General features: G+C 34.4%; 1 protein-coding gene across 36 annotated transcripts in view; it reads right to left on the bottom strand.

Annotated features, from left to right (window-relative positions):
* Positions 1–15,191, bottom strand: part of LOC136848048 (zinc finger and BTB domain-containing protein 7B-like) — a 212,859-nt gene that overhangs the window by 122,448 nt on the left and 75,220 nt on the right. For 2 of the 36 annotated variants that reach the window (XM_067120160.1, XM_067120162.1), the window contains exon 6: positions 6,308–8,330. The exons of 33 other annotated variants lie outside the window; for them this stretch is intronic. In XM_067120160.1, coding sequence (XP_066976261.1) covers positions 8,031–8,330 — 300 coding nt within the window. In that variant the 3' untranslated portion in view covers positions 6,308–8,030. Of the gene's footprint in view, positions 1–6,307; positions 8,331–11,521; positions 14,178–15,191 lie in introns of those variants that run through there. One more of the 36 variants, XM_067120143.1, reaches the window with a different exon arrangement.

Raw genomic sequence — 15,191 nt, 5'->3', positions numbered from 1 at the left:
TTAAAATACGATACTATGTGGATATTGCATAAGCTAACTTTATATCTTGTAAAATTAGCTTCAAATATAGGTCTTCAAAAGTCACATGATACGCAAGTATATACGGTAAACTCTTTAAAACTCAAATTTGCTACTTTATTATCCCACTCCCCTTCCAACTTTTAGTTATACACAGCCTTCAACAACCTGGTACCTTAAGTGTGCCGACGACGGAGTTGGACGGACCGAATCTTGGTGATTACCCCTTACAGTACTGAATTATCAAAGGCAATCTGCATTGAACCTCCAGAATTAGCTGATATTAATAATTACTATACCGTATATGTATAGAGTACACTGTAAAGTGTATGCTAGGCTTCCATATATGTACAGATGGTACTGAATACCCTAGTGTTGGCTAGGCTAAATTTGGGATACAGTTTTTTCAACAAACGATGGGTTTTGGAACCTAAACTCATTGTAAGTAGGACAATACCTGTATGATATACCATATATGCTGACGTATAAGGCAACTCAGCATATAAGATGACCTGCACTTTTCATGTAAAAATGTAGGCTTATAGGTATGTTTGTCATATAAGATGACCCCCAATTTATCAAATTAAATAACACTATCAGCTGATGTAAGTTAGTTGGTACATAAAAGAAATCAATAATTATTGGAATTATTGTACCAAAATTGTGTAAAATCAGTATCTTCCAAGATTTTAAAATGTCTGGCAAAGCTCACCATTACAAAAAAATACTTTTTTATTCCCCTAGGAAAGATATAAACATCATGGCACATGCTCAACGGCTGTTGGAAGTAGATCCGCATAAACGTATTCCATTAAAATTGGAAAGAACCCCAATGTTAAGGGCATTATATAATAAGTATCAAAAGCAAAATTGTCTAACATTATTGCCTTAAAATAATGGTACACTGGATACAGCTAGTAACAAAGTGACAGCTCACTCATCCTAACATCTAATTATGGTAATTACCTACAGTAATTACTGTAATTAAAGTTGGTTTGTTTACAGTATCGATAGTTGTGTTGCTCGTGATTCACTTGAATTATCCACAGTTTTTACCATTTCTTTGCTTACAATGTTGATAGTTGTGATGGTAGTTAACTATCAACACAACTGACACTTCTGTGGTTAGCCTATCTTTTTATACCTCGTGCATAAGACGACCCCCCCCTTTTTGGGGGAGATTTTTTAACGTTAAAAGGTCGCCCTATATGCCAGCATACATACTGTGCATGTGTGTATATATACATATATATATATATATATATATATATATATATATATATATATATATATATATATATATATATATATATATATATATATATATATATATATATATATATATATATATATATATATATATAATACAGGCAGTCCCTGGTTACGGGTGGGCTCAGCTATCAGTGCTCGTCTAGTAACGAAAATCGGTGAGTTTTGGCGATGATTTAAGCTTATCGGTGCCAATAATTGCGACATTGGCATCGATACATACCTAACAGAGGCGCCAATAACCAGGGACTGCCTGTGTGTGTGTGTGTGTGTGTGTGTGTGTGTGTGTGTGTGTGTGTGTGTGTGTGTGTGTGTGTATATATATATATATATATATATATATATATATATATATATATATATATATATATATATATATATATATATATATAGGAAGAAGATGACAGACAGAAGTTCAGCACCAAGCGCTTTCATATGTTTATTCAAAAAGATGCATGAATAAACACATGAAAATGCTTGGCACTGAACTTCTGAATGTCATTTTCTTGTGGTATTCGCTTATATACTGAAGTCATGTGCATCTACTGTGATTTTTTAAGCACACATACACATATATATACATATATATAATTATATATATAAAACCAACATTTTAAGAATAAAGATTTGTCCCTCTGGAATGTATTGAGATTTTCTATAATCATATTTACTGGTTTCATGTGTGCATTAACTTATGCATGCTCAAGGACTTCCTATGTGCAGTTCTGAAAGAACATAAACTGCAAGCATAAGGTTTCTCTCCTGTATGCTGCCTCATGTGGTCGATAAGCGACTCTTTAGTTGATGACTTATATGAACAGTGGTAACAAGAAAATGGCTTTTCCCCTGTGTGGGTGCGAACATGTTTTTTAATGTGGCATTTCCTAGCAGTAGAATACGCACAAAGGCAGCACCTAAAAACCCTACCAGATGCAGTAGTGCCATCATACGTCCAACTGTACAAGTTCGAATCCACCTGCAGGAAAGAACATACTTAGTAAATGTGAAGTGTAAGTCCTTCAAAATGAAAGAAAGCATTTACAAACATGAATGTTAAGTAAATACTCTACTGTACTAATTAACTTCCTAAAATAGTGAAAAAGAGGCAGGCTATATGTGAAATGAACCAAAAATGCCTCCATGATAGAATAAAATGTGCTTGATCCAAGGGGCGGAAGTATGCCAGACCTGACATGAGTTCTGAGCATCCAACATTCAGTCCATTGGAAAATCTGCACCCTTTGTAAAACACGTATACACCACTGAAACTTCCTCCAAAAAAAGGTACAGAAAAACTAAATAGAATATATATTCCACTTGACAAGAAAAAGATGTCTCAATATTGAAGCTTCCAGACAAAGAGCACTGAAAATAATGGCATAACACTCCAACAGTCTCAAATTCTATTTTACATTAAAATGAAAGACATCAAATAATGCACAGGGTACCATTCACTAAAGATAAATTTACTCGAACCTAATGGCTATTTCGAAAAAGAAATTACATACCATCAATGAAAGCGTCACTCCCATAATAAAAAAAAATAATTCTAAGTAAAACTAAAAGCCCTAAAGCAACATATGACACCCCTTAACAGAACAAAACCAGATGTTGCCCAGTTACTAGAGGTAATACACAAAATGTCAGCAACACAGAATTTAAAAAATCATTTCCACCAGCAAAATTATCACTTCCCCCTTGAATAACTCTTTCATATTTCAAATCTACATTTCAAAATAAGGAATACTGAACAGAAACTAATAGTGGAATTCCCTCTGTACTTTTATAATACTCACATTTGAAATTTCTCATGCTTCAACTAACAGAATGGGTAATCCATACCAGATGATATCCAGAAAAAGATAAGAAAGGTCAAATAATAGGACTTATAAATCAGGAGAAACACAAGCAGGAGAGTGAACCCAAAGCCTTGTCCATAGATAAATAGTCACCAATCTGAGTAATTTAAGAGCTACTATCTTCCAAAGAGTGCGAATGAAACTGGAAGCCTGACAGGTATTAGAGAGCCACTTGGGCAGATAAGGAACTTTTTCTTTTCATTTAATGGCCAAAAGAGTATCACAAGAAAACAAGACAGCAAGACCAAACTACAGTAGTGAGCGAAGATCTAGCATCGAGACAGGAAATGCCGAGTCATTCCAAATGGAGCAATAAATATAAAACAACACAACTACCTGGAAGACAACTGCAAGACAGGAGGAAGGACATGAAAGGGAATTTGAGGAAATGAAAGCATACAAAAGTCATGACACAACTTCAGAGGCCTTTGTGTTGTAGGCAATGGTAATATCTGTGCATAATATACATTATATTCAAGTGAATGACTAAGATTGTCAAGAACAGTGATGCCAATTGGAAAAAATGGGTTTTGGAAAGATGTTCTCTTGTTTTAGTCATTTCATCAGAGATGATTCTCAACATTTTCTATCTGTTCTAGTTTGATCAAGTTCTGTGAGGACTTTGAAAAAAGTTGTCTTCTCAATTAAATAAGAATGAAATTTTGACGAGGTTAAAGGGAAAATGGAAGGGTGGCATACTGTACATAAATACTGTAGCCAGAGTTTACAAATGCAATTCTAACACAGCTTCATCATTTAACAAGTCTGCCTATAAAGTGTGATGCATTACCAATGACTTGAACTAATATTTATGGCGTTTCAACATTTGCTGCTCAAATTGCCCAGCTACTGCTCGTTGGACAATCTCCAATACTATAAAGCATTTATCATCCCCATCCACGAGCAAGACTTCTAAGTGCCTGATACGAGTATAACCATGCTTCATGCACTGGCTTGGCAATAAGTATTGAAATGAACATAAACTTGCTTAAAATGGAATAACAATAACAAACCATATTGAATTTACTTATACCTACCCAGTATGTATATATATATATATATATATATATATATATATATATATATATATATATATATATATATATATATATATATATATATATATATATATATATATATATATATATTGCATACTACAGCAAATTATAAATCCAATCAACAAATGATGACTTATATTTTACTTTTTTTTTGTTATAAAAAGGGAAAAAAATTTTTTTAAAGAACTTTGCAAGTGTAAAACCTACGCAAATGTTGAATATATAACTAGAAAGGGCAATCAGACCTTGCAAATGTCCATACCGGCAGCCCCTGGTTAACGGCGATCCAGTTTTACGGGGCTTGCCTAGCGCCGAAAATCAGCAATTTTCGGCGCCGAAAATCAACGATTTCCACTTACTCATGCTGATACATACCTAACAGAGGCGCTGATAACTGAAAATTGGTGGCAAAAAATCACCAATTTTCGGTTATCACCACGCCCTTAGAACGGAACCCCCACCAATAACCAGGGGCTGCCTGTATATTCATGCATTAATAATCTGCATAACTTAAATTTTCTAAATGCTGTTTTGATTTTTGATTTTTTCAAAAAAGCAGGATGCTATTACTTACTTCAGAATCACATCAGTGGCAACATTACAAAAAGGATAAATAAAAGTTATGGATAAAGATCCAGACTCACACTCACATCATGGAAATCGGTATCTACCTGAAACACTGAATCTTCTCACAAGTCTTAAGAATCTGTTCATTCAGGTAGTTTCCATGTAAATGTGTTCATGAGTTGACATACAAATCCAACCAAAAACATTACCTCTTCGGCATAAAAAACTGACGTCTTACGTTCAGGTCACGTGCACACTTTGAAAGTGCTTTATTTATGTGCACTGTTTTCAAAAGCATATATCTCATACATATAAAACTGTGTTTAAGCTTTTGACAAGAATTCTGAAATAACAACAGAACAAACCCAATTTCAATTTAATGCCAGGCATTTCTTTCCAGTCAATCAACAGCAACACTATTAAATATAAGGATACTAAAAATTTTGTTGAAGCACTTACAAAACTAAAATGTATCAAATATTCCGATGTACGTTAGGAGGTCTGCCCTAACAAAGTACAGTATGCATTTTCCTTACTTAGAATAAAAGGCATGTGCTTAATTTGAGACCAGTGTAAGCCTAGTCTACCATCTCTATTGCATTAGTATTCATTCTTTGTAATGTAATTCTGCATATTGTAAAGCTATTAAAAACAAACTATATATATATATATATATATATATATATATATATATATATATATATATATATATATGTGTGTGTATATGTGTATATATATATATATATATATATATATATGTATATATATGTATATATGTATATATATATATGTGTATATATATATATATATATATATATATATATATATATATATATATATATATATATATATATGTGTGTGTGTATATATATGTATATATGTGTATATATATGTATATATATATATATATATATATATATATATATATATATATATATATATATATATATATATATATATATATATATATATATATATATATATATATAATAATAATAAAGAACAAACAGTATATATATTGCAAGGTATAAAAAATTAATCTTTAGAGCATTAGCATACGTCATCGTTACACCCTGTACTTGAATTATACAATCATACAACTATCCTTTGGTCTAAGCATGCTATATAAATTCTCTTTCTCTCTTTGATACTATAACTCTGCACCTATCACGAGTACTGTACATCACTAATGTTATTACGGTATGGAATTAAAAAACCTGGGCTATCATTGTCCACAGCACATAAGGCTGTTCGCAACTGTCCTATATCAACTGTCTGTGAACCTAGTATTAATCGATCTCTCTCTCTCTCTCTCTCTCTCTCTCTCTCTCTCTCTCTCTCTCTCTCTGTATATTACTGATAATGTGAGTTTAACCATACTAAAGGTACTTTAAAGCATTAATACAAATACAGTTGAATATACATTAAAGTGAAGTAAAGAAGTTAAGTATATCTTAGTTTAACCAGACCATTGAGCTGGTTAACAGCTCTCCTAGGGCTGGCCCGAAGGATTAGACTTATTTTACATGGCTAAGAACCAATTGGTTACCTAGCAACAGGACCTACAGCTTATTGCGGAATAGTAGTAGGGTATGGATACTTTAACATAGACAAGTTGCTGTATATTGTGTTGGAGACATAGCCTGAAATAACAGCTGAAGAGTTCTACAGCATCATCAAAAAAAGCACTTTTATTGATTTTAAGGTGTAAAGTTAGACACCTATTGTGACTAGCTAAACAGACTTGTCCAAAAATTTTTTATATCAAATGTAACCATAACTTCCATGATTAATCAATTATTGCTTTAGACTTTCAGGAAGGTAAACACATCCTTAAGAAATCAGTTGAGTAGTGTTGTTCAGTGATACATCCTTAGGTAACCATGCAGACGGAGCTTGTCCAGTTTTGGATGTTTTTGTTTAAAATAAAAGGATGATAAGAGCAGAGGCTCTGGCACTGGCTGATGGAATGTAATGTGATTTGCTACTGATACATCAATATAAAGAATTATTTCTTAAGCCCCTGTAGGGGGTACCAAATATAATAATGTCTTGCAGTGTATAGTACTGCAGATTGTCAATTAATCTTTTTCAGCATTCCTTGACACTGAATTAGGTTGTCTATTGTCTTTTGCATTTCAGTCATTCCCTTACCAAATTGCTGGAAAACCAATGATTACAGAGAATCAAATAAACATGTAGTAATGATGTCATAGGCATGTACTTTGTACATTAATTAGAATAAAAAAGCATAGATTAGTGAATCAATGTACATAAACTATTTTTCTTTATATTTTATTTGTAACTGGGAGCAGGACATAAATCTTTTAAAAATATATATGAAACTGCAAATATTCTTTACGATAGTTTTATAACAACATAAGTTACAATGGCATATTACAGATTAAATAACACTTCAAGAGAAATGATTACAACTGGTATTTAGCACAGCATAACCGACATTAATACTGTACTTCTCAGATAACATATTTTCATTATCATACAGCACAGTACTTTAAGGTACTGTTAACTTTTTCTGACTATGTGGGTTTGCAATGAAACCTGAAGGAAACCTGCTTGCTCAGTTTACTAGCGAGAATGAATTTTTGTACTTTACGCAGAGATGCATGAATGGTATGCAGTAACTCGGAGAGCTTTGTACATTGCCAAGATGACAGGTGTCCCATACGACACGCATAAAAGTACTTGTAAACTTATGCAAGACATGAAAATTCTCATACCTGACCATAATCAATATGGTTTGCCGGGAATTTAGTCATGTGAGAAATATAGTTTACTAAATACTGTATACTTTACATAAAATACATGTATCCAAAATTATAGAAAAGGCTAAATCCAACCAAACAATATTTTCTTCAAAAAATGCCACAGAAAGCAGTCTACCATTGATATTTACCACACACAAGCCTCTTGAAAATAAATTTTAATGTAAAAAAATATTATAAGTACATTTACTTCACAAACACAAAATACACAAAGCAAAAATTACCAGTACTATACACAGTATGCATAGATATTTGTACAATACAAGCAGTTTACATACAAACTCCTGTTTATGTAAACAATTTTTTCATATCATAACAGAAATTTAGTTATGTACTCAATATCATGATGCTCTATGTAAAAATTCAGGTCTATCAACATACTGTACTTTCCTGTTGCAGTACTTGGCTAAAAGCCTAATTCAACATTTCCCGTATACAGAGCAAAGTACGTACAGTCAACATCTTTGAGTAAATCAATTTTTCATCCTATGTATTAGCTTATGGTTATGTAACGAGCTGAGATGTGTACTTCGATACGAACAAAGGTTGCATGCATAAGGTTTCTCTCCTGTATGGAGCCTTGTGTGTCTATTTAGAGATTCCTTTGTTGAAGACCTAAAGTAACATTCTGAACACGCATAAGGCTTTTCTCCAGTGTGGGTTCGACAGTGTTTCTGAATGTGGTCCTTCCTAACAGAGGAGTAATTACAGTAGCTGCATGAAAAAACCTTCCCACTTCCATCGTACGTCCAACTGTACAGGTCCGAGTCCACCTGCAGGAAAGGACATGCTTAGTAACACTACACTGCCTAAATAAAGGAAAACTTTCTACTTAGGAAACACATCACCATTAATCTGCAATTACAGACTAATTATAATTTACCATAATTAATTAACTGAGAGAGAGAGAGAAGTTGTTTGATGTTGGTTTAACAGCCTCTTGTTCTTTCAGGTAAAGTGATAAATAAAGATTGAACCTCTTTAACCCAGAAGCCTTACAACCTGGCCACTGCTGGACCACAAAAAATGCCAGACTCCAGAGATTACCATAAACACCAATAAGGGAACTCTCATGTAACCATATCCATATTTCACATACATACTGCTGGGTTCTAAAAGGTAGCACCAAGCTTAAAACAGGTTATGATACAACTATTAACCTCCTACGGGCTACAATACTGCTGCTTAAAGACCACAGCAGCAACAGGCAATTCCAAATTTTATTCAAACAACCATTATTTTTTCACTCTTTAAAATAAACAAACAACTACGGTGCTATATATCATTGGAATCAGTTTTCATTGCAATAATAAGCTGTTGTCAGAAAAGTGCCTTCAAAAATGTTAAAATTTTCACTGCAATAATAACGTGCCCCTGAATATCAAACTGCTAAGTCAAAGAAGTCTCAACAAATGTCAAGGTGTAATATAAAAAAAAAACCATTGGTCACTTTTACTCTCAAACAACTTGGCTGAATATGCTTCATGATATTTTGAATGTTTTTATGTTCCTAAGTTAAAGCTAGTTGTCAAAACCAAATATAAAAGACTCAACAACTATTTACACAGCTATTATGAGGTAAATGGATGTAGCTTCGCGAGCATTGTACTGCTGAACTCTCACTGCATTACATTCTTTATCTACGCATGGAGGTCAAGGGATAAGTGAAAGAAACCTAGGAGAGTATAGTGGGACTTAGCCATCCCATCTGACATGGCAATAGTAAACATATTTTTCAAAAAGAAAAGGGAACACCTAATTGCCTACAGGAGTGGTGGCAGATTACTTTCTTTACTGAAGGCAAAGGCTATTGGTAATCAAAAACTGCAAAGTCATCCAAGGTGACCCATATAGCCCACCAAACGCAGACTTTTATGTATGGATTTGAAGCTGAGGGGAAAAAAAAAGGCGTAAGGAAAATCAAGTGGTACAAATTGGTGATAGGCAGTACTTGGGGAAACATCTGAGACGGTATGGGAAGAAAAGGGGAGCTGGTGGTAGGATGATGACATATAGAAGCCAGTGAGAGTGAAGAAGGCAAAGAAGAGATGGGAAGAATCACAATTAAGGGAGGCCATGGACAGGCTTGGGGAGAAAAACAAAGAGCTAAAGAAGGTGGTAGCTCAAGCTAAGGGAAGGGCATATGATGACATATATACAGAATGGGGAACAAGGGAAGGGCTGAAGAAGATGCTGAAACTGTCAAAGGCCAGGAACAAAAGTACCCAAGTTGTCACACATATCAAGAAAATTAAAGATCCAAATGGAACTGTACCTACTTAGAAAGTATGATGATATCTTAAAAAATTGGAAAGAGTATTTTAAACAACTGCTGAATGAAGAAAATGAAAGGCTAATATGAGTAGCACTGGAGGATAGAGGAATGAGAGTAAGCAGGTCAAAAACAGAATACTGTACTGTATATGTATTACCCCCATACTACCATTGAGGGGCATGGCAGGGAGAGTATAAAGTTGGATGGAGAAGAAATAAAGAGTAAACAAGTTCAAATACTCGGGGTTTACAGTAGAGGCTGGTGGAAGACTGGATGAGGAAGTAAAACATCGGATAAAAGCAGGAACAATTGGAGGCTGCCTCTGGAGTCCTTTGTGACAAAGGAGTGCCATTAAGACTAAAGGGAAAGTTCAACATGGGAGTGGTAAGACCAGCTATGCTATATGGTACAGAAAAGTTAGTTAGTTATAAACGATTTGTTTAACCAAACCTCTGAACCCTTTTAGGGTTCTTCTCGGGCTGGAAGGTACAGAAAAGGCAAGTATGACAAAAACAGAGAAGAAAATGGATGTAGTGATGAGAACATTAAGATGGATGTCTGGTGTAATGAGGGTGGATAGGATTGGGAATGAGTATATCAGAGGGTCTACAAAAGTGGCTGAAATATTAAAGAAAGTGCAGGAGGAAAACTATATTGGAAGGCATGCTATGGAGATGGAAGTGCAGGGTACAAGAAGACAAGGAAGACCAAGACAGAGATGGAGATGTGTGAGGGATGACTTGAGAGAGAAGGGACTTGATGAGGCAGAAGCACACCAAAGAGGTAGATGGAAGTGGATCATCCAAAAGGATGACCTCGTATAAAATGGGACTAAGCTAAGAAGAAGAAGACAAAGATAACTATCTAAAATTAAATAAAATTCTGGCAATTCCTTGGTGTTATGTCAGTGCTATATGGCTACTTTAACTCGTAACCATTAATGAAGCAGTGCTCATGGGTAGGACGAAATTCCCCACAGCTTTTGAAAATAAAGTGCTGTATTGCTAATATCGACAGTGGTCATCAGGTGACACATAAAGCATGCATATCAGAAGTGCTTAGCAAGCTATGAGGTAATGTTCCCAAGCTAAGTTTTCTGGCCTGCTCAATAAGCATCTCCCCAAAAATCCTAACCCCTTCATTACATCAAAGCTTAAACTTCTTATAAAGGCATATTCAATGTATTTCTTGAGTGGTATTCTATATATACCGTCATACACAAAAAGTTAATATTTCTTTCAGTGTGGGACTTATACCTAGCAAGTATTCCGTATGAAAGTTTTCCAACGCTTTTATTTTCTCCAAATAAATTCTATTAATTTATTTCTGTCCCATTACTTTCTCATTCTTAGACCAATCGCTTTTCTGTAATAACTACTCTCTTTCTTACTCTCTCTCTCTCATCAATGAACTGGAGAATGGAACTGAGGATAATGGGATGAAAGGGGTGTGGAGAGCTACTGCTACTGCATGTATATCATTCACAAGAGCATTACAGTACAGGCACAGGGAGAAGTGTTACAGAGGAATGACCTAAAAAAAAAAAAAAATTAATCATATACATACATTTTGTACGTAATATTGCTGTTAAAATGACCACACCCCATATTTTCACATAATGATGAAATATGTATGCTACCTACGGTATACGTAAATGTTAAACACTTAAAAGGGGTTGAAACACATTGTGGCTATTAAAACTGGCTTTATTGATATAATAAAATTAAATCGGAAATAAAAAGATAAATAAATTAAAAAGGATTCTCATATAGGAAATATCTAAAAATATATACATATATATATGATCATACATATACACACACTGTACTGTGTATGATCTACATTCTGTTGAGGAGGCCTGCCTCCCTAACAAAGATATATATATAGTTGCTCTAAATTACAGTCCTCCCCTAGAATCATTGCGAAGATGAAACGTCCATCTCTGTCACGTCCCCAAGAGAGGAACCCCAAGACTAGAGAGAGAGAGTATAAATGTCTGCAATTATCACTATTTCATACCCAATTCTTTCTCTCAACACTTTGAAACCTATTTCTAATCTTGCGACTCAGAAGATGAAGTATATACCATACAGTAACATCACTTTATCACATTCCACAGCATGGGGATTGAACAACATAACAATGATGAGCCAATACTGCAACTCAAAAATGAGAGTTTATCACTTAAAAAAAATATCTATCCTTCAGACCATGTGTAAAGGAGGGAGTTAAACATACATTACTGAAATGTGCTAAAAGAAAAATGATCAAAACCAGAATCTCTTATGATGGTATAATTATCATTATGGCATATAATGATAGTTATTTGTATGTGCCAGGGGAATACATTGAAATTTGCCAACTTTTACGGAAAACTGATTAATATATGATCAAACCTCACAATGAATAACTTATTACTCAGGAAACCTTATCAGAAACTTTATCATGCAACTGAAGCAAGTACAAATTTATATATCTAATTATTGGCAAGCATTCATTGACTATTTTTTATATCTCATCTTGATCCCCAGGACGTTTGTCCCCCACCAACTTCCTCCTCTCACTGTCTTCCTGTAGTGAACCTGCTGTGATTCGTGATTTGTGAAATTTAAGCTGTCAGGGCACATAGGACATCTGTTGTTGCTACCACCAGGTGCTGATGGGATTCAAGGGCAAGGTGGCTGGTCTCAATCTACTTTCATCATCAGGCAGGTTGGAAAGAGGGTAGTACTGGGGATACTATTATTCTTTCTACCCGGCTGCTGAATACACCTGTATTTTCCTAGAAATGGTGATATTAACTTCTCATGCTATATTTTTTTTTAGTTTTCTATTCATTATCATCACCATTAATATAATGTTCATTGTGTTCTGTCTGTGCGCAGTTTTCTTTCTTTGGTTTTGTTTACACTATAATACGACTAGCCAGATGATGCAATTGCTATTAGGCTAAGCAATGTGTAACTTGACATCACATGTCTTGATTATGTACCAAAAAAAAAAAAAAATTTTTATGATGCTAATGAATGAAATATACTTTTGAGAATTATCAAAGAATGATAAAATTATAATTATTTTTCTAATCAGCATTGTTGTAAAAAAAAAAAAATAAGACTGGTTATCTGAAGACGACCTTTTGTCGGGATCCTAACTTAACAGGGAGGAAAAGACTTCCTGGATTCTACAATATAATTTCTATTGCATTATATTAAATAAGTCTCTGTATATCTTGGTTTTCATATACATATAGTACCGGGCAAAACAACCATAATATGCTGATTTACATGTTTCTATATAATTACAGCCCTTAAGGCATAACAATGTATAAAATGTACTCCTTGATAAGGTTTATTCTACTTTCAATTAATATTTTTATAGGGGCCCCTTACTAATATTAATTAAAAATAGAATGGTCTGTTATTCAGTTAGTCGAACAGATACCTTACTACTGGACTGCTGCTGGATATGTGGCATCAATTATCATTCTCTCTGTCACTGTTAATGGAAATAACCTATATCTGCTTTCTAAATGATGTAACATTTAGTCTGCTGATATGACTGCTTATATAAAGACTGTAAACTTGACCCCTAGCCCTACTATTAAACAGAACTTAGTACGTCTCGTTCTCATTTACTAGGTTAAATTAACTAAAAAGTGATGACAGCCAATATAAAACCTTTTCAAATCTGCATCACGGTAATTGCTTTACTTTCAAGTTTTTTTTTAACTGATTTATCTGTAGCTTAATGTTAGAAGGCTGTAACAGCCACTCCAGGGATATGTATTCTATATTGCTCTTTCCTGGTACCACACCAGTAACTATTTTAGAAAGTGCATACACATACATGCTGATACTACTGTACTCTCTTCTTCTATCTCTGCTTTACGGCTAAAATTAACTTTCCGAGTATATTCCCTAACCTTACCAAAAGCAACGTAACTAATAGCAATATTACACTACAACTGATGCTTAATCATGTGGTATCTCAGTGCGTTCTTGTTAGAGGCTTTATAAGGACACTGATCGCATCTGAAGGGTTTCTCTCCTGTGTGTGTCCGTATGTGATTTGAAAGGGACCCTTTTGTGCTGGTACAATAATCACAGTGTGGGCATGTGAAAGGTTTCTCCCCAGTGTGAATTTTAATATGCTGTCTCATGTTATCTTTGGACGCGGCACTGTATCCACAGTAAGGGCACACAAAAGGCTTTTCCCCCGTATGAGTACGAATGTGTTTTTGCATGTGGTCTTTTCTATCTGTAGAGTACAAGCAAAACGGGCATTGGTGCAACTTGCCGCCTGGTGATCTGCCAATGAGCCTCGAGCCATCACTGTTCAATCCCACCTGTGGGGAATGTCTTGTAATTATTGGGTTCAGCATTTCATGCCAAAACAAAATTTAAGCACTCTGATTACACACAATCGCACAATATAATAAAACACTATACCAAAGAAGAAGCATGTGATTACACTCTAAACATTTTATGGTGAATAGCAAACTTTGTTATTTTTCGAATCACAGCACTAACACTACCTACGAATTAAAAAAAGCTTCTACTATAATTGCAGTTTTGCTGCCTATCCTTGTTACTAAAATTTCACAACCTACACTTGAGAGAGAGATGAGAGAGAGAGAGAGAGAGAGAGAGAGAGAGAGAGAGAGAGAGAGAGAGAGAGAGAGTGTGTGTGTGTGTGTGTGTGTGTGTGTGTGTGTGTGTGTGTGTGTGTGTGTGTGTGTGTTAATACCCCAGCATCTCTGCACAAAAGAATAAAATTGCAGTCAAGCAAGTGTTCTAACACCAGCATACCACGTATACTGGCATCATAACATCAAAGGTCACTGATGCTAATACTATTTAATAAAAATAAACAACTTAATTTAAAATCACAAAAATAAAAATAAATGAAGGCCATAAAAAAGGATAATTCTGGAAAATTAAATTTTTTTAGAACACCAACTTCTGAAATCAACAAAATATGCTTGTGACATCGTGCATTAATCCTCTCCAAGAATCCCATCATGGCTGTACCCTCCCTCCATACCACAAGCCCTAGGTAAGAAACCGAATGAGATCCCCATTTAACCAACAAATACCTAGCAGTCAAAGGACCCTGGCTATCTGTTTTATTCTTCCTAATATTAGGGAAAAGCAGCAGCCGTACAATGTGCAACACTGACAATATAATACAAAAGTAAGCACATTATACTGGTTTAAATATACACAACAGCAATACATTGACGATGTGATTTAAAAAAAACATAAACACAAATTGATTAGTGAGATACATCTTTTAAAGAAGTTCAATAAATTACCTTTACACTGACATTTTCATGATTCACTGTCTTGTATACGATTTA

The sequence above is a fragment of the Macrobrachium rosenbergii genome, chromosome 18, assembly GCF_040412425.1.
Source record: "Macrobrachium rosenbergii isolate ZJJX-2024 chromosome 18, ASM4041242v1, whole genome shotgun sequence".
Lineage (NCBI taxonomy): Eukaryota > Metazoa > Arthropoda > Malacostraca > Decapoda > Palaemonidae > Macrobrachium > Macrobrachium rosenbergii.
Note: the sequence above shows the minus strand (reverse complement) of the source record. Positions and strands in the feature narration are given on the sequence as shown.